Raw genomic sequence first — 19,342 nt, forward strand, 5'->3', positions numbered from 1 at the left:
GGAGGGTGAGAAGGATGGCTCTCCTGTGTCTTTTTATTAAGGCATCAGATCTTACAAGGGCATATTCCTGCACAGCAGAACTCAATCAAATGGCATTTAGTCAATGAAGGAAATTATACACTTAGTTGTTTTTTAATCATCCAGCTAGGAAAAGCAAAGATAATAAACATGTATTTATCTGCTGAGCCAAGTGCATACAAGGCAGAAAAGCGACTGAAAATAACTAAAAGAAAAATTAGTTCTCTAGGATGCTGCTGTTGCATAGAATCTGTTTCAAATATAATTCGCTGCTAGCTATTTCTGCAAGATGTGAGCACATCAGCCAATCTTCTCATTTTTATGCAGATTAAATAATGGCTGAAATGAAATGTCAGGTCATAAGAGACACAAGAAAAAATTATCCAGTTTTTAAGACCTGTCAGAGAGGATGTCCACCCTTCCAAGTGCAGAGGAACCATAATTTTCTGGTTTTGTCTAATATCTTGTTCTCTCACCCCTCCCTTTTTTTTTTTAATGCTTGTCTTTTCAGTGCATCCTAATGTGAGCCAAGGTTGCCAAGGAGGGTGTGCTACATGTTCGGACTACAACGGATGCCTGTCATGTAAGCCCAGGCTATTTTTTGTTCTGGAGAGGATTGGCATGAAACAGATCGGAGTATGTCTTTCCTCGTGTCCAAGTGGATACTATGGGACACGGTACCCCGACATTAATAAGTGTGCAAGTAAGTGTTGGATTTGTTTTTTCTCTCTTGAATGCTGTCTCCCCTTAGGAGTCAAGTCAACAGAAAAGCAGATGGGACAGGCTGTGTCTTTTTTTGTTCAGTTCTTTTATAGCACTGCAAGAAGTTAAAGTGAAAAACCACGAAATGGCCTAAAGCTCTGTAGGAATGACCTGTCTAGGTCCCAGGCAATGGTCTCCTCCTCCAAACCCCCATGCAAAATGGAAGCACTGGTGGGCACGAGGCACTGCCCTCCGGCAGTGAGAGGGAGCGGTGGCAGCTCCAAAGACTGCAGGGCTGAGGGACACAGGATCTCAGAGGCTGGATTCCTTTAACTCACCGCCTTTACCCACCTGTCCCCTGAGACAAGGAGAGAAGATGGCAGGTGGCACTCTTTGGAGATGCGGCTTGCCCTGGTCTCTTTATGGCTTGTCTCACACCCGGTGTAGTCCGCTACATGCCCGGAGCAGCTGGCTGGGATTCAGCTGGCTAGGTTTCAGCCTAATTTGGGGGAAATTACCCATTCATGTTGCCTCTGGGCTAGGAGACAGAGAACCCAACTCTATTCTTTAGCTTTCAGGCAACATTTTGACCCTATTTTGTATTTTGAATGATAAATTAGCTGGAAGAGATCACAATGTCCTCCCTACTCCTTTTTGTTGTTGTTGAATTCACTAGTTTTAATCCCACAGGTGATATCAAAACATAAGAGCGATGGCCAAGCAACTCTCCCAGTTTTCACCTGGTAATAAAAGTTATTTAATGAATGGACCCCAGAGTAAAGTCTTACAGAGTAACTTGACACTGTGAAGCATTTGCTCACTTTTTAGCAGTGTGTGGACTTGCATATCAGATATGAGCTGTGTCACACATGAGTTTTTATGTATTTCTTTTAAAAATATCTGAGAACTGGGAAATATACCTCTAATGCCAATTTGGGTAGTCATACAGAGAATATATGAAATACTACAGAACATCTGATCGAACACCAGGGAGTAATTTAAAAAAATAAAAAGATGTTGATGCAAAACAATCTCCAGCAGATTCTAAATTCTGGCATATTTTTATTTCTCCTGGATGAATGGAGATAAATAGTGTGGAACTGGCCCAATACCTGTGCCCTGTGGAGTTAATTAATACCTATGCCGTGTCCATGTAGGGCAGAGGCAGTACATTGTTATTCTGCTGTGCTGTGTGCTCTGTCTTCAGTTTGCATAAGTCTGAAAGAAGACAAGCAGTTTGAGGCCATCCAGCACCAGGCCATCCTTACTAAATCCTCACTCTTTCCAAGGTCACTTGTTGCTGGCCTTCCTGTATGTACGGTCCATGAAGAAGAACTAAATAGAATTTGCTTCCTTTGAAGATTGTTTAACATTGCTAGAATTGTGTGATTCTGGTATATGTGAGAGAGCCTTTGGTGTTTCATGGCAAAGACAAATAATATTGTTGTTTACTCTTTGCATTTCAGAATGTAAAGCTGACTGTGATACCTGCTTCACCAGAAACTTCTGCACAAAGTGTAAAAGTGGGTTTTACTTATACAGCGGAAAGTGCCTTGAAAAGTGCCCTGATGGGCTGGAAGCCAACAATCACACGATGGAGTGCACTAGCATCAGTAAGTCTGGTCCCCCTGCGTCCCACATGGTTTTCTCACAGGCGATGGGGAATCTAAGGAGGGCATGAGTTGCAAGATCAGTTACCACACCAGGGTAATGCAACTTAAAATGGAAATATTCTGCATCACAAGATGTATGCCCCAGCACAACACACTCAAGACAGTTCCCAGGTGTGTCATTTCACAAAAGGCAAACACGGTTGTGCCCCACAAACACAGCCTTGACGCTAAGGACAATTCTGCCTCAGGAAATATGGCCTGTTTCATCTCTCCTGTTTGCTCTGCCCTGAGGTAGAATGACATCCATCTCTTACTTGCTCTGTTATAGTGTTATGCAGCACTGCTAACATCAAAGGTTCAAAAATCCTGAGTCAGACCCTATGTCTAGTTGAAAGATTAAAATACTAACTGCTTTGCTTTCGCTCCCTAGTACTACTTGAGCCTTCAAAGCATGCATGCATCAACTTTTTGAAGCTTACCTTCACAAAGGTGAAGGCTAGAAACTAAAACATAGGGAAAGGAAAAATAAAAAACAAACCCAAACCCAAAACCCTAAAATGGTATATGCACATAATCACCTGACTCCAGAAACTGAGGATTAAAATAAGGCACCAAATAGTGTGGCACTGTCACTGAAGGACCAAGATTGGCGACACTGGTCCTGTGATTCACCAGCTGCAGAGACCTGCTTTTGTATCTCTCCAGCCTCTGACTCACAAGCTCCGATTATTCACGCTGGGCAATTTTAGATGTCACCACACCTAACTGTCTCCTCCATCCCTTTGCCACTCCTCTGGCTGAACACAGAATGAGTGATATATTTGCCTCTGGGCTGCTGCAGTTGGCATCCCCTGCCATCGGCATGCCGAAGCTGTGGCAAGGTTCAGCTTAATTTAGTAGGCTGGCAGCGAATTGTGGTGGCTGAGGGCTGCAAAATGTGGTGGGAGTGGTAACCTCTTCAGCCACCAGCAACCAGGGAGCCCTTAGGCATAATCTGGCCATGATGGAAATCTCCTCCCCGAGAGTCTCATGCACATAGCTCTCCCTGGCATCATGTGTTTTGGAGTGAAAGTAATGCAGGAATAAAAATAGTGTACAGTAGTTTGGCATTTTCCTTCTCAACTATGTATTAGTTCAGGTGGTAGTGATAGTTTTTACAGTTTTATTTTCAAGCAAAGACTTTCATCTTTGAAAGAAATTCAAGGAATCATTTTTGTTTCTTTATGGCTGTTTCCAAGTGTTGTAGACGTAGCTGCTTTAACAATGAGTCAGTCTCAACTAGGAAAAGCCATTTAAAGCTACAGAGGAAAAACAGAACCTTTTTGTGCACGTGAAGGACAATTATTTTAACAGGAGAGGTCCAGTGTAACATGAAAACCAAAATTATTCACATAAAAATTGTCTGGAAAAGGAGTCAGAGATTACCTGAGGTCAATTATAGTTCTAGGTTTTAAAAAATTTAGAAGTAAATTCTAGAGCTGGAAAAATGTTGACTTACAAAGTCCTCCTTATAGATGGGCTGGAAGTCTTTCTTTAGCAGTGGTTTATAGTCTTAAGCACACATATTTACATAAAGTAAATATAAATGTTTGCTATCTTTTATCAAGAGAAGGCTATCAAGAAGATGACACAAAAGGATAGTTATTAATAGCATACTGTTAAGCTTCCAGGATTTCTCCCATTTTTGTATACACTATTAGGGCAAGTATCCAGCTGCACACCTTTTGATTTCCCAATAGTATGGGATAACTGTGGTTTAGAAACTGTAACCCACACTTTTCTGAAAAGCTTGCATCCTTCTTGACCCAAATTATCTTCTGCTTTGCCTGTTTACAGCTTGTATGTGCTACAGATGATGGCTCTTCCACTATTTAAACTGAATACTAAGCAGCAGATCACCAAAGACACTGGATTCTGAATGCAATGCTTTTTGATACCAGTTGGTCCTTTATAACTCTATTGATTTCCAAATTCGATACCTTTGAGACCAACCGTAGCCACCTGACCCAATGATTTCACTCTCCTTTCACTTAGCCATGACCAAAGTTTAATTCCACTGAACCTGTAAGGATATATACCGCTACAAACCCAAAGTAATCTCAGAACAAGCCCTGGTAACTGATTTCGTTGAGACCAATTGTATTGTTGTTGTTGTCCTGTTTTGGATATGGAATTACAAAACAGTGAGTGCAAAATGGTAATTGCCGTAATTATTTGACATTATTTTATGCAGCATATCCTCAGCAGCCAAATTTCTCTCAATTCACTGCTGCAGATCCTGATTAATTATTCAATTTTGCCACCTTCTGGCTGATGCAGAATAAAAGGAATGTACCATATGCATTGTATGTACAAAAATATATTGGCCAGGCTCAGCTTGTCCTATGTTTATTGCAGTGCACTGTGAAGCTAGTGAGTGGAGTCCATGGAGCCCGTGCACAAAGAAAGGAAAAACATGTGGTTTCAAAAGAGGAAATGAAGTAAGGGTCAGAGAGATCGTACAACATCCGTCAGCAAGGGGCAATCCTTGCCCAGCTACAAGCGAGAGCAGAAAATGTATTGTACAAAGAAAGAGATGTCAGAAGGAAGGAAAAGGTACCATGTTATCATCATCATAATATGAGATTGGTATTGTGCTTGTTTAATAATTCACATCTGAATCGCCAGGCCTCAATTGCAGGCTTCACCAAAGCTCCTGTTGATGTGGTGTCCTTCGGGCTGGAGAGAACTGTGCCTTTGCCTGGAGTAAATAAAGTCCTAATGCTGCTCAAAAGATGCGCTTTGTGTGATCTAGAGAGGACAGGGTGGGCTGGATGGGAAAGCACATTCTTGGTTTGCTGAAATTGCTGCCAAGATGAGGGGTTGCATGTGGAGCTCAGAACAAAAAGATCCATCATAAAACATGTCATGGTGAGAGTTGTTTGTTGGCTATCATCAGGCAGCCAAGCTTCATGCTTCAACCACGGAATTCCTCTAAACCAATTCCTATTTCATGCTTCCCTACAGGTAAGACCATAACTCTTGCAATTACAGTGCTGTGGCCTCTCTCTCACGCTGAACTCTTTCTACTAGCTCTGGCTGAACAACACGGCCTGATCCTGCCATCTGCATCTGACTCACGGAGTCTCAGCATGGGAGAAAGACCACAACACTGTGTGGCAGACAAGGGAAACTCCGCTTGGTTTTGCCCAATAAGCAAGAGTGGCAGCAGAACCTCCCTTCCATGAGAGACAGCTTGTTGGATTTATTCCTCATCATGGCACCTAGTGAATGATGTCCCACCTGTTGAGAGTGGGAGATGCTTAAGAAATCTATGAAATAATAATTTATATAAATTCCATCCAGTAGAGATTGTTGTTCCATTTGTTCCCTTTTCTCTCCTTGCAGCAGGGAAGTTACTTGCTCTGTCCCCGGTGCAGTTACTCTGGTTGGCACAGGAGTGTTGTTGGAATATTTCCTTTTCCCCATCCCCCTAATTTTCCCTGTCCTTCCCATTTCCTCGTCACTTCTGTTTACCCCTTCACCCCAACCCAAAAGGAGGACTAGATCTACTGATTTATGGGAACATCTGGGGTAGACATCACCCACCTGAGGTTGGTTCGGCCTCTTGTGTCACGCAGTGTCTTGAAGAGGTAGAGGGAGCAGCCAAGGCAAGTTATTTATGGATTTTCTTGTGCTTAGGCTTTATGTCCAAAATGTCCATGCTTGCTCTTGCCTCTGCACAGTGGTACAACTTGAAACACAGCGGTACAACTTGAAACACAGCCTCCCATTAGCCCCCTGTAACAGGGGGAAAAGAGTCCTTTTTTTTTTTTTCCTACTGAAGATTATTTTGCCAGAGCTGAAAATATAGGGCTGAACTGTAATTTCAGAACTGTGAAACTGTTTTTTTGAGGTGATAATGATGTTGTGTATTTCCTTATGGTAATTTGGCAATCCCTTCAGATTAGACATTTCTGTTTGAGAAATGCCTGCTGTTTGTGTGTAGTAAGTACTTTAGAAGAAACTACTCACGTATTTTACCGTCGATTCTTATTTTATGGGATCTGAGCCAAACCATACTTGAAAAATACTGAGCACCACAAGAATTCCTTCACAGTCATGAATCTTTTTCTTTCTTTCTTTTTTTTTTTTTTTTTGCAATATGCATAAATATGGAGGGTTTTTTTGAGCAAGTCACAGACTATATTCTAGCCTGTTTTGCACTCAGTAGATAATACCTTCAAAACCAATGCAGGCAGATGAAATCTGTTTTCTAGTTCTACCTGTGCCCTTGGGATTTGTATGTCTACATCTGAGAGATGCTTTTTTAATGTTCTGAAATCCACTACTACATAGTCCTCTGTAACAGTATCCACAAAAGTCTGTCCCATTCACTTTCATACATCTTCACAGGGAGATTAATTTTTTTAAAAATATTTTTTACTAAAACTGAGGAAATTCACACATAAAACATTAAGTTAAAATAGCTTTAAGAGATGGATTACAGTGACAAGCCAGGAAAATGAGAAATAAACTACAAATTTTCCTCTCTTCCTACTAGAATAGGTAAATGTAGCTTTCCAAATTAATCTCCAGGCAACTTATCTTCCCTACTGCCACTGTCCCTATTACACAGAGAGAAACCTCTGTTCCTCTTTGAACAGCAGCGTAATTGCACAAGAAATCAAGCCAGGCTCTGTTCTTATGGCTAGCTGTATCCAGTCAGTGAGTGCAGAAGGAGATAACAATAAAAGCACTTTGGGAAAGGGAATGGAGAGTAAATATGTTTGTCTTACTGTTAAGAAATACTGAAAACGCTCTTGTGTATTGTACAACTCCCTATTGCCGCTCAGGCATTTCTTTGGAGTTTAGCTTTCATGGGATCGGCTTTTGACGTTTAGTGACGGACCCAGAGGTTACCAACAGTGCTGCTGATCTTTTCTTCGTGGCCACAAAGAGAGATTTAGCTCAGTCAGCCTCTGCCATTTCCACGTTGAATAGATGGCTGTGGCCAAGGGACCGAGGGCAAAGCCCACATGATGACGGGGTGTGCTCGTCACAGATGCCTTAGCGACTTTGCTCATGATGCTGAGATCAGAGGCAGGATGTTAGTCAGTAAGCTGCTGCTATTGCACAGAAGCAAGGACATGTTTCTGGAACATCTACACGGAACAAGATAAAACGGATGAAGAGGCTTGTTTGTTTGTTTGTTTCCATCTGCTAGGGTATCATTAAAGCTGGTGAGATCTATTACAACTGGTTTTTTTTTTCCCTTGCTGGCTATAAAATGAAGTTTTACTGGGAGAAGGTGCTAGTATTTTCAGGATTAATGCAAGCAAATGGGAATAATGAGGTTACAAATAGCCTGACTAGCCTAAAAGCTTCTTCTAACTCATTTTAGCACTACATTAGTTGAGTATGTTCTGATGTGGCAATTCCCATATGTTTCATACACAGACTCCTTTTATAACTCAGTCCCATCCAAACTTCACTGTAATTTATTTCATAATTCTCCTCTTTTAATCTCATGACGGTGAGCTCTTCTTAGTTTGCACAACTATATGATTTTAAGTTCCAGCTGCTTCTTCTTCCTTTCTCTCCCTCACACTTTTTGCTTTGTTCCGCCAGTGCAGTGCACTGTTACTTCTACCTTCCCACCCTTAACAACTTCTTGGCTCCTGCCTTTCATCGATAGACAGACTTTGAGAGTCACGTGTTTCTGTGGCCATGTCCACAAATGGCAAATAGATGTATTGGAAAAGCATAACTTGCAGAGCTCTTCAAACACTGCTAATTATCCATCCATGTTATTTCTTTGCCTTTATAAATGTGCTTTGGTCAAACACAAGTCCCTTTGGACTGCTGTCTGCAAATGTGTGAGACTGACTTTTATTGACCAAAAGACAAATATCAGAATTACATGCAAAGGTATTTGTGGGGAAGGAATTGCATGTTTTCATGCATGAGTAATTCTGCTGGAAGAGAACATTCACCATATGACTTTCTGTTGAGTCCCAACTAAATCCCCTAGAGAGTAGACACTTCTGCGTGCTTTCAGAGAACATGTTCTGATCAGTTTGAAGAGACTGAAAACACTCACCAAAAGACTAAGTGCATAGTTATGAACAAGGAAGACATCTTAGAAAGCTGAGTATTATGCACACCAATAGACTGGCTACATTGGCTACATAGTAGTATTGTTGTAAAAAAATAAACAATACATTGCAATTGTTGCTTGTTCATATATTGATTCATTTGCATGCTGATGGCATTTAGATGTTCAAAGGAGAGAAGCAATGTTAACTGTGTCCAGTTCTGTTCAAACATGGACCAAATACATTTCCTGTTCCTGGCAGGCAAAACCTCAATCATTAGGAATGAAGAAATGGCAGGATGAATGTAGAATAGCATATTTCTTTTTCACTGTGGAGTGTAGGAATTGGCACCTTGTAGACTTGGAAAGCACGATACTGTTATGAAAGGAAGAGGGGCCATTTTAGTCAAAATTCACAAGACTGCAATCCCCTGGAGGCAAGGTAGCTTGTCAGTTAATGGTTTGTGCTGTAAGGAGAATACAGATATTATGCCATGATTTTTTTTTTAGTGTAAAGCAAGAATAAGAGAGATGAGGGGCTGAATTCTAGACGCAGATTGATAAACAGAAGGGAACCAAGAAAACAGGATTTGTTGATCAGCAGTTTTAATGAGGAAGTGTATATATATTTTGGGAAACAAATTATAATAAATGCTTCTATCCTTCACTGCATACATATGAATACAAAAATCCAGGTTTGTTTTGAATAACTTAGAGAACTGAGACTCAGGTAATTTCTGTTGTTTCTTTGAACTAGTTCCTCCATCCTTTATTGCTATATGTCTGCATAATGCTCCAAAAACATTCATCAGATCGTGTCTGAAAATGTCTTCACTTGGCTATGAAGTGAGGAGGCAATTCTATCAGGCATCCATCAGGTTCCCAAAACCACCACTCAGCTAAAAATCCCAAGCCATTCATCAAGAATTAACTTTAGCTGAAAACAATGTAATTTGATACTAACAAACTTAAAATATTAGGCAATAAACTAATTTCAGTCACTTAAATGAAACTCCTTGAGTTACCCACCGTAATGTACACACTCTGATGCCATATGGATCCATGTTACAACAGAGCATAGAGGACTCTGGAGTCTAAACTAAGTCACCCCTTTAGTATTTCTCAGAAAGAAAAGTTTCCGCAGTTGATCTCTGGTTGAGGTGCACTAATTTCATTAAAAGTCAGTTAAGCTGTCCCAGGCAAAACAGTGAAAGAAAAAGAGAGCCCCTACTAAAATAAGATAAAATATGCAAGATATCCCAGTCACAGCTCATACTAAAAGTCACATCCTCTCTTCCTTATGTGTAACTCATTGGCATTTAAAACATGAAGGCTGGAGCATGTGAGCCAGGGAGACATTTCAGTTCACAGATCACTTGTATAACTGTGAGAGATGGGGTGTCCTGTGTGAAGATCACTACTGTGGTTATGGTTAATGACCTTACTCCATGACGGGTCACAGGACTTCTGAAGCCTCAAAATGAACACGAAGCTAATTACTGCATCCCTTTGTTTACATACTGCATATGCCAATGGGTCATAACTCCAGCCTTTGCAAGCCTGAGTTACTATAATTGAGGAGTCTGTCTTGCGAAGAGTTTGGTTGTTTATTTTCTGTTTGTTGCTGCCAAGAGGACCTTTCATTTCCTTTCCTTGCAGGGGTTTTGACTCTTTAACTTTAACATATTTCCAGACTTCAAGAGTAAGGCTGTTGAGACTGGGAATCCGCCATTTACAATGCCAAGTGAAATGGCATCCAGGAGATACCTTGAGCAAGGCAGGGCACCGACAGCACAGGGTTGCCCACTGCCATGGGCCGGCAGAGAGACCGGAGTGAGAAGAGTTAAGAGGGAAAAAACAGGACCAGTATGAGTCAGAGAGATGTGTGAATCCAAAATAGCTAATAGTAGAGGGTATAGTGGGTCTACAATTGAAGGGCTGAAATGGGTGGATAAAGCCATTTTTAAACTTTCTTGATAGCATTTCCAAAATTTAATCACAGGCAGTTTTTAAAGGCTAATTAGGTTACTAATTGCAACCTGAGACCTTAAAATCTGGACTAATTAATAGTAATATTGCATTTTACCACAGTATGTTTATTTTGATTGTATTAGAGTGAACATTAAATTCTCATCTTACCTCCCAGTTCTGACAGAAGTGTATGAACCACGCAAGCAGGTAATACACACCTGCTGTGTGCCTCTGTGCATATGGTACCACACACATAGGCACCCACTGTGTACATGTGTACCAGGCTAAGGTTGTATTCTCTGAATAGAATGCATCTCGATGAACAGCCAGGCTGAAAATGGCTGTGGCTATACACCAACCTGTCAGGCCCTCAGGTATCAAAACTGTTTTTAGCCTTGCAGGGTGTTGGGCTAATGCTGTCTCTGTGCTCCTCAGGAGACAGAATCATAGAATCATAGAATCATTTAGTTCTCTTCTCCTGCTGCCAGCTCCTCTCTCGCCACCTCCCATCTCCTGCCCGTCCTGGGGGGCCTGGGAACAGAGGGGAGGTCGCTCAGCTGCCCTGAGGTCCTCTGGAATGTGCTATAAAAAATGTGCTGGACACACTGCTGGTAAACACCATCAACCTCATATTAACAGGAAAGGTGTCAAAGCTGAGAAAGAAGCATGTGGTCAATTGCTCCCATAAGGGAAGTGAATCAGAAAAACACCCAAAACAAAACAAAACTCATTGCATTCTTCTGTTAAAATGTGAATGATTTGAGAGTTGTTCTCCTCAGATCACTAGACCAAATAAGGAATAGGAATCAGCTCTTTTTCTCTTTCTGATCTTCCCTTCTGGTGCCTCCCTGTGCTCCAGAACTGGCTGGCTGACTATCTTTTACATGCCAGAGCTCTGTAGGAAAAACAGGAGGGAATACAAACTTCTCACAAACCCATCTTCCACTCCCTTCCAAAGTGCCCAACAGGTATCCATTCAGCACCAAATTTCCATCACCTGCCTGAAATCTTCTGTCCTGAATAAAAATGTTTGGGACTGAGATGAGCAGCTCCAGCTTTAGAAGGTGAAATCCAGAGCTATGTCTATACTGCTAAAGAAAAGCAGGCAAAGGTCCGCTCCTTGGCCACAAGGCCAAGGGCCACGTTCTGCCTTGCAGCCAAACTAGCTGGGGCTATTCCCTCCACAGTGGTTTTGACTGGGGAAGAGGGATGGCTATTGCAGGCCTAGCAGAGTCCTAAAACACACTATCAGTGATGCTGTGCAGATATGCAGGGGTGTGCCTCTGTCTCTTTTTCCCCGGTACAAATGTACTTTATTTATCCATGGCACCTTCACCTTGAAGTGACTTCACACTGTTGAGTTTCAGGGAGAGACAAATAGGAAACTGTGGCTAATCTCTCCTGTCAGCGCAGGGCAGAGACCATGGATGATAAAAAAGAGCAGAGTATCATCCTGCCTTACTACACATCACTTCCTTGCCCTGTCTGCACACCCTCACTTACTCATCTTTCTCTCCACACCTGCCTTTCTATTGCTTCTCTCAGTCAATGCTTTCAAAGTCCTTGCCCTAACTTCTAGTGCTTTAAGGAGCTCTTTCTGAAGGAGGGACATGTTTGTCACGGCTGGAAGAGGAAATGAACCTCTTCCAGGCTGTGTGCCACGGTGAGATATCTCCTATCTCTTGACTCTTCAGAAGAGCACAGCAAGCTGTTTTCTCACTTTGGGGCAATATTAGCTCAGAGCAAAGGCAAAGGGAAGTGGCTGCTGACAGCAGGGCTCTCCGAACCATCGTCACCTAGAGATCTAAACCCCTCACTTTTTTGGCTTGTGTGTCCTGGAAAGAAGAACGAATGCAAGAGGGAAGTTTGCTTATACATCTATCAAATTTAGTCCAAGAATGCAAGACATTTTGGGTATGCGAGCTACAGAGTAAATCAGGCAGTGGATGTTTCAAGTCTAATGGTGACACATGCAGTACTGTTTAATCAGCTAAATCCTGGGCTGTGGAACACTTCCATGTATAGAAATGCTGTTATAACACCACCAGTCATGGACAGCAAGGGCACTCATTCACTATTGTACTATAGCTGCTCTTCTTTTAAAGGGCCTGATCCAAGACCCACTGAAATCCCATTGACTTCAGGATGCTTTGGATCTAGCCATAAAGAAGGGATTTTCAGCATTCCTTTGTAACAAAGCAAAAACAAAGGAGCACTTTTTGTCTGCCGTTTCTCCTGATCTTACTGGATATTTATCTGCTCTTTCCCACCCAGGCAGCTCTGTTTGCTTTTCTCCACCCAAGCCTCCACATCTCCAGTTTTGTCGTCTCTTCTCAGCTCTCCCTGCCATCTCTAACACCTGACGTAGCTTTTGGTCTGCTCAGGCTGCCACCTCCCAGCTCTCTTCCAACCTCAGAGCTTTGAAAAAGAAAACACTTACTGCCATAACTTTCCTTTACAAAGGTCCAAAGGATCTTCAGAGTGTTCCCAATCAGATGATAACATCCAACGTTATGAGAGATTGCAAAGATCAGGAGAGAGGTTGTGGGAATCTCCATCATGGAAGATTTTTAAGGAGGTTAGACAAACATCCACCAGAGACAGTCTAAGTATAGCAGTTTAGCTTCGTAGCCTAGTAAGGGACTACATAATGCTTTGACAAGCATTTCTAAAACTGCTACAAAGTTTCCACAATTTTTTTTCTTGCCTTAAGTACAACTTCCATAGAGACACAGCATAATGCACATTTACAGAGCACGAATACAAGTACCTCTGCCCATTGACATCAGCATAGGGCCTCCTGCTGTCTTTACCAAGCTCAGACTTGGATTTGGGCCTGAGTCAAGGAACTGAAACCAACTTTCCTTTCATTTTGTCCAGTTTAGTCATTTGCATTGCTGAGGCATCTGTTCTTGTTCCTCTTCGCATCAGCTTTGAATCATTGTTATAGAAAGTGTATAGGGTTGGATTTTCTTACAAAAAATTCATTGAACTTGTTACACCAGTTCACCAGAGATATGAGCTAGCACCTCTTTGCCAATGAAACAGATGAAGATGTGGCCCATGAGGGCCATATTGCTGTATCCCTACGCCTAAAAAGAAATGAGCTAGTTTTAAGGGCTGATGCAAATAAACATCATTTTTCAGTAATTTTTGTTGAAGCAATTTTGCAGGGGCAAGAAATTAAATAGCTGGGAAAAAAAATCATTTAAGGATGCAGTGGCCACACAAAACTGAGAAAAAGTATTTCCTACATTTTCTATTTTTAGTCCCTTAAAATCCAAAATGGTAGCAAAAGAATCAACCAGCGGCCCATGAGTGAAATATATACAGGTGATAGAATTAAATGATAAACGTTAGGGATTTTTCTATTGTTTTTTTGGTTTACAATCAAAATGACCTAGTAATGAAATTTTTCAATTCTAATCTGATCCCTCCCAATATCTACGGCAAACAGTAGCCCCAGTATAAAGATTTACGGCTACAGTTATGTCTCTGCTTTGTTCTTAAGCATGTATTTACTTCTGCCCATTTGCTTTCTGAACTTCTCTCTCTCATTTGTCATCTGAAGAACTCCATTTAAAAGGAAAACAGGCTTCAGACATGAAACACAGCTACATTCCTGAAACATGAGATGAACAACCTTTAATTCACGCAACCTTTCATTTACAGTAATGTTTACTGGATGGGCCAGTTTCATTATGGACAATGCCTCTCCCTGTCATTAGCCTGCAGAAAGGTCTAAAACTCTTAAGTATTTAAAGGAACACTGTTTCATGCTCCGTAATCTCTCCTTCCTTCCCTCCCCCGCTCCCCACCACCCTTGCTGACTGCCCTTGTTCTAAGTGCATAATCTAAACACTGTACTCTACAAATTGCACTTATTGTTGACTTCGAGCTTCGAAGGACCCTTCTGAACACTTTTTATACAAATCCTAACAAGGTCAGAGTTGGAAAAATCTCAGCTGGTGGACTTGGATCCCATGAGCTAGTGACCATTTATAATTAATATTAATGAATGGCAGACGACAGATGTTTATTTCTTAAGTAGAAATGTGCATTGCTAAACCAGAAGGATTTAGCTTAAATTCAGAGGAACTGACTTTATTTCTTGTACGGGTGTGGGTGGTAGGAGGGAATGCCAGTGGGTGATCCAGCCCCTGCTACCTTTAAGCATGAGCAAGGAGACAATACTCCGTCAAGAAGGATCCTGAGCTCTCTATCTGATTGAAGCATGATGTTTGGTCCTTCAACACATTAACTGAAGTAGGGAGGAATCTCCCTGTCCACTTCAGTGGCTTTGATTTGCACCAGTAGTGGTTTTCATCCGTAGATCCCAAAGCACTTACCAAAATTAAGGAACTGTCATCTCCATTTTCCAGTTGTGGAACCTGAGGAAGTCATATGTAGGCTGTATTATAAAGAAAAAAAGTTCATCACTGAGATGAAGGATCACATTCCCAGTCATAGTCTATTTTACATTGCCATTTTTTTTTTCCCCAGTGGTCTTAAATCAAACTAAAGCTATGATGGATAAATCTCTTAAGTTTAAATGTGACACAGTGGAAAGTGCAATATGGAGATGGAAGAGTCTCTGTGAATTCCTCCAAATACTACAAGGCATATTCAGGCTTAAGGTTGATGGAACCTCTGTTTTCTAACTCAAAGCAACTCTTTTAGAGTACATAAAATAACTTCCTGGGCATAGGGACAATCTTGAGTAACATTTTCAAAAGCACATGAACAATTTTAAGTACTTTCTTAGAGTTTATGGTTGAGGTTGGGGTAAGGGTCTATTTGCTCTGGATTCTTTGGACAAAGCATCCTGCTCCTTTTAGTATCTTACAGAGTATGTATGCACAAACCATCTGCTGTTTCCTTGCCCCAGAGATTTCTACACTTCTGTATGACAGTCTATGAATGTTTCTGAGCATGTCATACCAGACCCTCACAAAATATTATTGGTTTTATAGGATTGGTCTCAGATGTTATAGAAGAGTGCCTAAAGAGTTGCAAGAAAAAGTTGTAGAAACTTCTGCTTCTCAGAGTTGTAGAAACAGTGAGTAGTTTCTCTTTTTGACTAACATGAAAGTTCTTGGAGCAGGCACGAAAGTGATTAGTTACTCGGTTTTGAAGAAAAGCATGAACATATTAATTGACTAGTGTACAGTGAACTGCCTCATTTGGAGGCAGGAGGCAGCTGGAAGGACAGATTGCTGGCCGCTACAGTCCCAGCTTTCAGAGGCTAGAGAAAGTCCTGACTTCTTGCAATACATTGTAGTACAGAAAATATCACTCACTGAACTTTAGCTTTGCAGCCCTATAATTCAGCTCCTGTAACCAGCCCTGCCATATGGGCTGCACACCCACCCCACAGGCACACCTGGAAGTGTAAAGCCTAGGATTGCCACCAATTTACCAGCACTGCTGTAGCACTCCGAAGACACCAGCCAAGCACCAAGCAGAAAAATAAAACATGCCTACAGCAAGTTCTGCTGAACTGCCGTTGTGTACGGTAGGAACGGTGCTAGACAGGACATAGCAGATCTGCTGGTAGGGTGGCAAAGTCTTACAGACTTCCCTTAGCGCTTGGTGGTGCCCTCTGTCGTAAGAGGCTGCTTCTCACCTCGGTGGGAGTTGCATCTCCTCTAACCTCTGGGCTGTCCAACCTCATTCATACCCAATCTACATGGCACAGTGGTCAGTTTGTAGAGTATACTAAGTGGATCCCGGTGATCCACTGTCACACGGCATACTCATTCTTCACATTCCACTTCAAGCTACTCATAAAGCTGGCTGCTCACTTCAGTGTGCAAAGCCTGTGTTACTACAAACAGCTCTAAATGCACAGTTCATTCCCAGAGGGATTTAAAAAGAATAAACTTATCACATTCTTGGAAAAAAAAATAAGATGACAAGAGAGCCTGGATAAAATTTACATGGTCAATTTCTATCTGTGATTCATTTTAAATTGAAGACTTACAGGCAATGTTAAAATACTTGCATTCAAGTTTTTTTCATGCACGTCCTCCATGACCTTTATTTAGAAATCTTTTAAAAAATATTTTATAGGGCTGATTTTTCCAAAGGAATGGAAAATACCAGATTATCAAAGTCATTGCATTTCACAGAAACTTAACTGATTTCAATGAAGCCCCAGTGGAAAGGAGGCAGGTTTTGAAACAACTTTGCCTTTGTGTTGGGTTTCTGCCTAGAATCCTACCAGCTTGTCCATTGGGTTGGCCTTTGGAAAGCCACCTGGCAGGCTGACAACAACCTGAGAGCCTGAAAACCTGAGACCCCTTTGACAGCATCTTGGTCACCCAAGTTCCCTGAGCTTCCTAGGGCTAAGCCCTGAATCAATTTGGCATAAAAATTTCCTGAGCCTTTTTCAGAGGCAGCCCAAGAGTCTTGGTCATTCCAATCCCTTTCACCACAAACAGCTTTCTACCTGGTGAACTGCCAGGTATCCTCTGAGTAGGTGAGAAAAACTCTTCAGAAACACAGTGACATGGGCAAAGTGAAATGTCATGTTGCCCTTTCTGAAAGGGGACCTTTTGAGTCCTTGATCTGTATGAAATTTAGAAACCTAACCTGCCATTTTGATCAGGATGAAAACGTATTCAGAAATATTGGCACTACCTAGAGTGGGGAAGATCAGTGCTTTGGCAAGCTGAAATAGTACACACACATTGGAAACACTAAACAGAAAGAAAATCTCCCTTCATTTACACCAGAGACCAACCTTGGTGACCTCCATGTGTTCAAGCAAGTACAAGAGAGGGCAGAATTGGGCCTCTCGTGAGTTTGAGTAATAGCACCCTGGCTCTGGGCTGATGGGTTTGCTGAGTGGATCCGTCAGGGTCTGCCATTCACCTATGTGTTAGCTACTGCTGACCGGCTGATCCATCCGTCAGGCTGGCCTGGGTTACCTGTGGGACACGCACGGGCTCTTGTCTACTTGTCAGCACAGGTGTCACCCTGGGCAGGAACGCAAACAAATCGTGCCTAGAGCCGAGGGGACAAGTGAACCGTGCAGAGTGGGGCCAGAGGTGCATCCTGTTGGCTCCTCATCTTCCTTCAGCCTCCTGACAGATCAAGAAACTTAAGGAGATGTAAGGAGGGGGCTCCAGAGGGAGCGTGTATCTGCATCTATACCAGCAAAGGAAACGGTGGAAGATGCGCAGGTTCCCCGGCCCTGGTGTCTGGTACTGAGGCAGAACAGCTGGCCTGGCCCATGTGTTAGCATCAGCACTCGCAAATCCCCTCCAGGATCCATTCTCAGTCATTGGTATAGCCCAGATCCAAGCCATAGTTGTTTAGGGAAAAAGGCTTTCTTACAGATGCATCTAAATATTTGGGTTGTATGAATATCTTCTGAACTGGCAGGTTACATTAATGCAATTGGTTTAAGTAAAGCCAAGGAAAATGACTTCTCTCACTTATCCCTCACTTCAGAACACTTGGAGTACAAATTTGAGTATTAAAGAAACAAGTATCTTTGGGTGTTTTCTCCTTTTTACTATTGTACTAGAAAGAGTTCAAATGTCTGCTGAGGCACTAGCATCTGTCTCTTATCATGTATAACTTTTCTTGATTATTTCTAGAGAGGCAGACTAAACATGCAGCTCTGACATAACGCAGCATCACATTTTTATTTCTGGTTTGCTCAAAATTCTGCACCAGCTGAACTAAGTCTCTAAAAAGAACTATATTTATTACCTCAATTCAGGCTAATGGGAGGGCTTGGGTTATTGATGCCTAAAAGGAAAACAAACTATTACAGATTTCTGCCAATATTCTGGCACTCTAACAACAGGGTAAGGTTTTTTGGTACCAATCACTGCTATCGTCAATCTTTGTATTGGCATCTGATGCCATTAGTCTTAAAAGAGGTTTGTACCGTAGATTTGGACATTCATCTACCTTTTTGCAACTCTTAGAAGAGTTGTAAAAACTAAATCCCATTCAGAAGCCATTGTTAAATATCTCAAAGCAAGCTCAGTGACAAAACGTTACTTTCCTAAATACCAGCATGGTGTATGTCACTACCCGTCCTAAGCAATGCGGAGCGGTTTTCTGCTCTGTTAAACAGCCATTACTTTCCTGTCTTTGGAAGCCGTGTTCAAAGTATATAAGCTGCGGGATCTTATAAGATGAAAACTGTTGTGTAATTATAAAATTGCTGTTGTTAGCGCAACATTAGTCCTGATTAAAACAAGGCTGCTAACAAATTCCCTTAGTCCCAACAGACAAGTGCAAAGGAAATAAATCCCCACAGGCTCTGGTTTGAAGAGACAGCAGTAAATGTCTCCACAAACAGCAAACAGAACTGATTATAGAAATCCTCCTCCTCTGGCTGCTTCTTTGACTGGCGGATATTCTTGTATTTCCAGGCACTGGCAATGTCTTTTCTATGGCACAGGAAAGGCAGATACAACCCATTCCTATTGCAAAGAGGTCATCACAGGACAGTTAAGCCAGGGACTTTCCTTAAGCCTTGCCTATGAGCTCATGAGTGTAGCAGTGTCATTTCCCAAGCAGCCCATGGAAGAAATCATCTCTTCCTACTTCCCATACACCTAATGGGATACAACTTGCTCTTTACGTGCTGCAGCAGCAAAGCCTGACATCTCCTGTCCCAACAGAGTTGATCTGCTCAGCTTCCTCTCTTTCCTCTCTGCCTGCTTTATGCAAATGGCTGTGGCGCAGGCCTGATCGGTTCCTGTATTTAGACACAATATTCCCATTCTCCCAAATGTGCTTGCCTCAGCAGTGCCCTTTTCTTGCAAGGACAGCCTAGCACACGACACAAAAATAAGAACATTTTCCAAGTGAATGCAATTTGGTAGTCCAGATCCTATTTTGAGAGGCAAATGAAGATCAAGGACCCCACATATCAGGGAAAGACTACAGTAGGTCTCAGGCTCCAACATCACCTGGAGTCTGAAACTAGAGAAGT

At 42.0% G+C, this 19,342-nt stretch overlaps 1 protein-coding gene across 3 annotated transcripts in view; it reads left to right on the forward strand.

Annotated features, from left to right (window-relative positions):
- RSPO3 (R-spondin 3) overlaps positions 1-19,342 on the forward strand; it is a 66,318-nt gene that overhangs the window by 39,827 nt on the left and 7,149 nt on the right. For 2 of the 3 annotated variants that reach the window (XM_065630547.1, XM_065630549.1), the window contains 3 exons: positions 530-721; positions 2,187-2,333; positions 4,731-4,928. In XM_065630547.1, coding sequence (XP_065486619.1) covers positions 530-721; positions 2,187-2,333; positions 4,731-4,928 — 537 coding nt within the window. Of the gene's footprint in view, positions 1-529; positions 722-2,186; positions 2,334-4,730; positions 4,929-15,353; positions 15,440-19,342 lie in introns of all 3 variants that reach the window. The other variant, XM_065630548.1, reaches the window with a different exon arrangement.

Source organism: Caloenas nicobarica, chromosome 3 (genome assembly GCF_036013445.1).
Source record: "Caloenas nicobarica isolate bCalNic1 chromosome 3, bCalNic1.hap1, whole genome shotgun sequence".
Taxonomy (NCBI): Eukaryota; Metazoa; Chordata; class Aves; order Columbiformes; family Columbidae; genus Caloenas; species Caloenas nicobarica.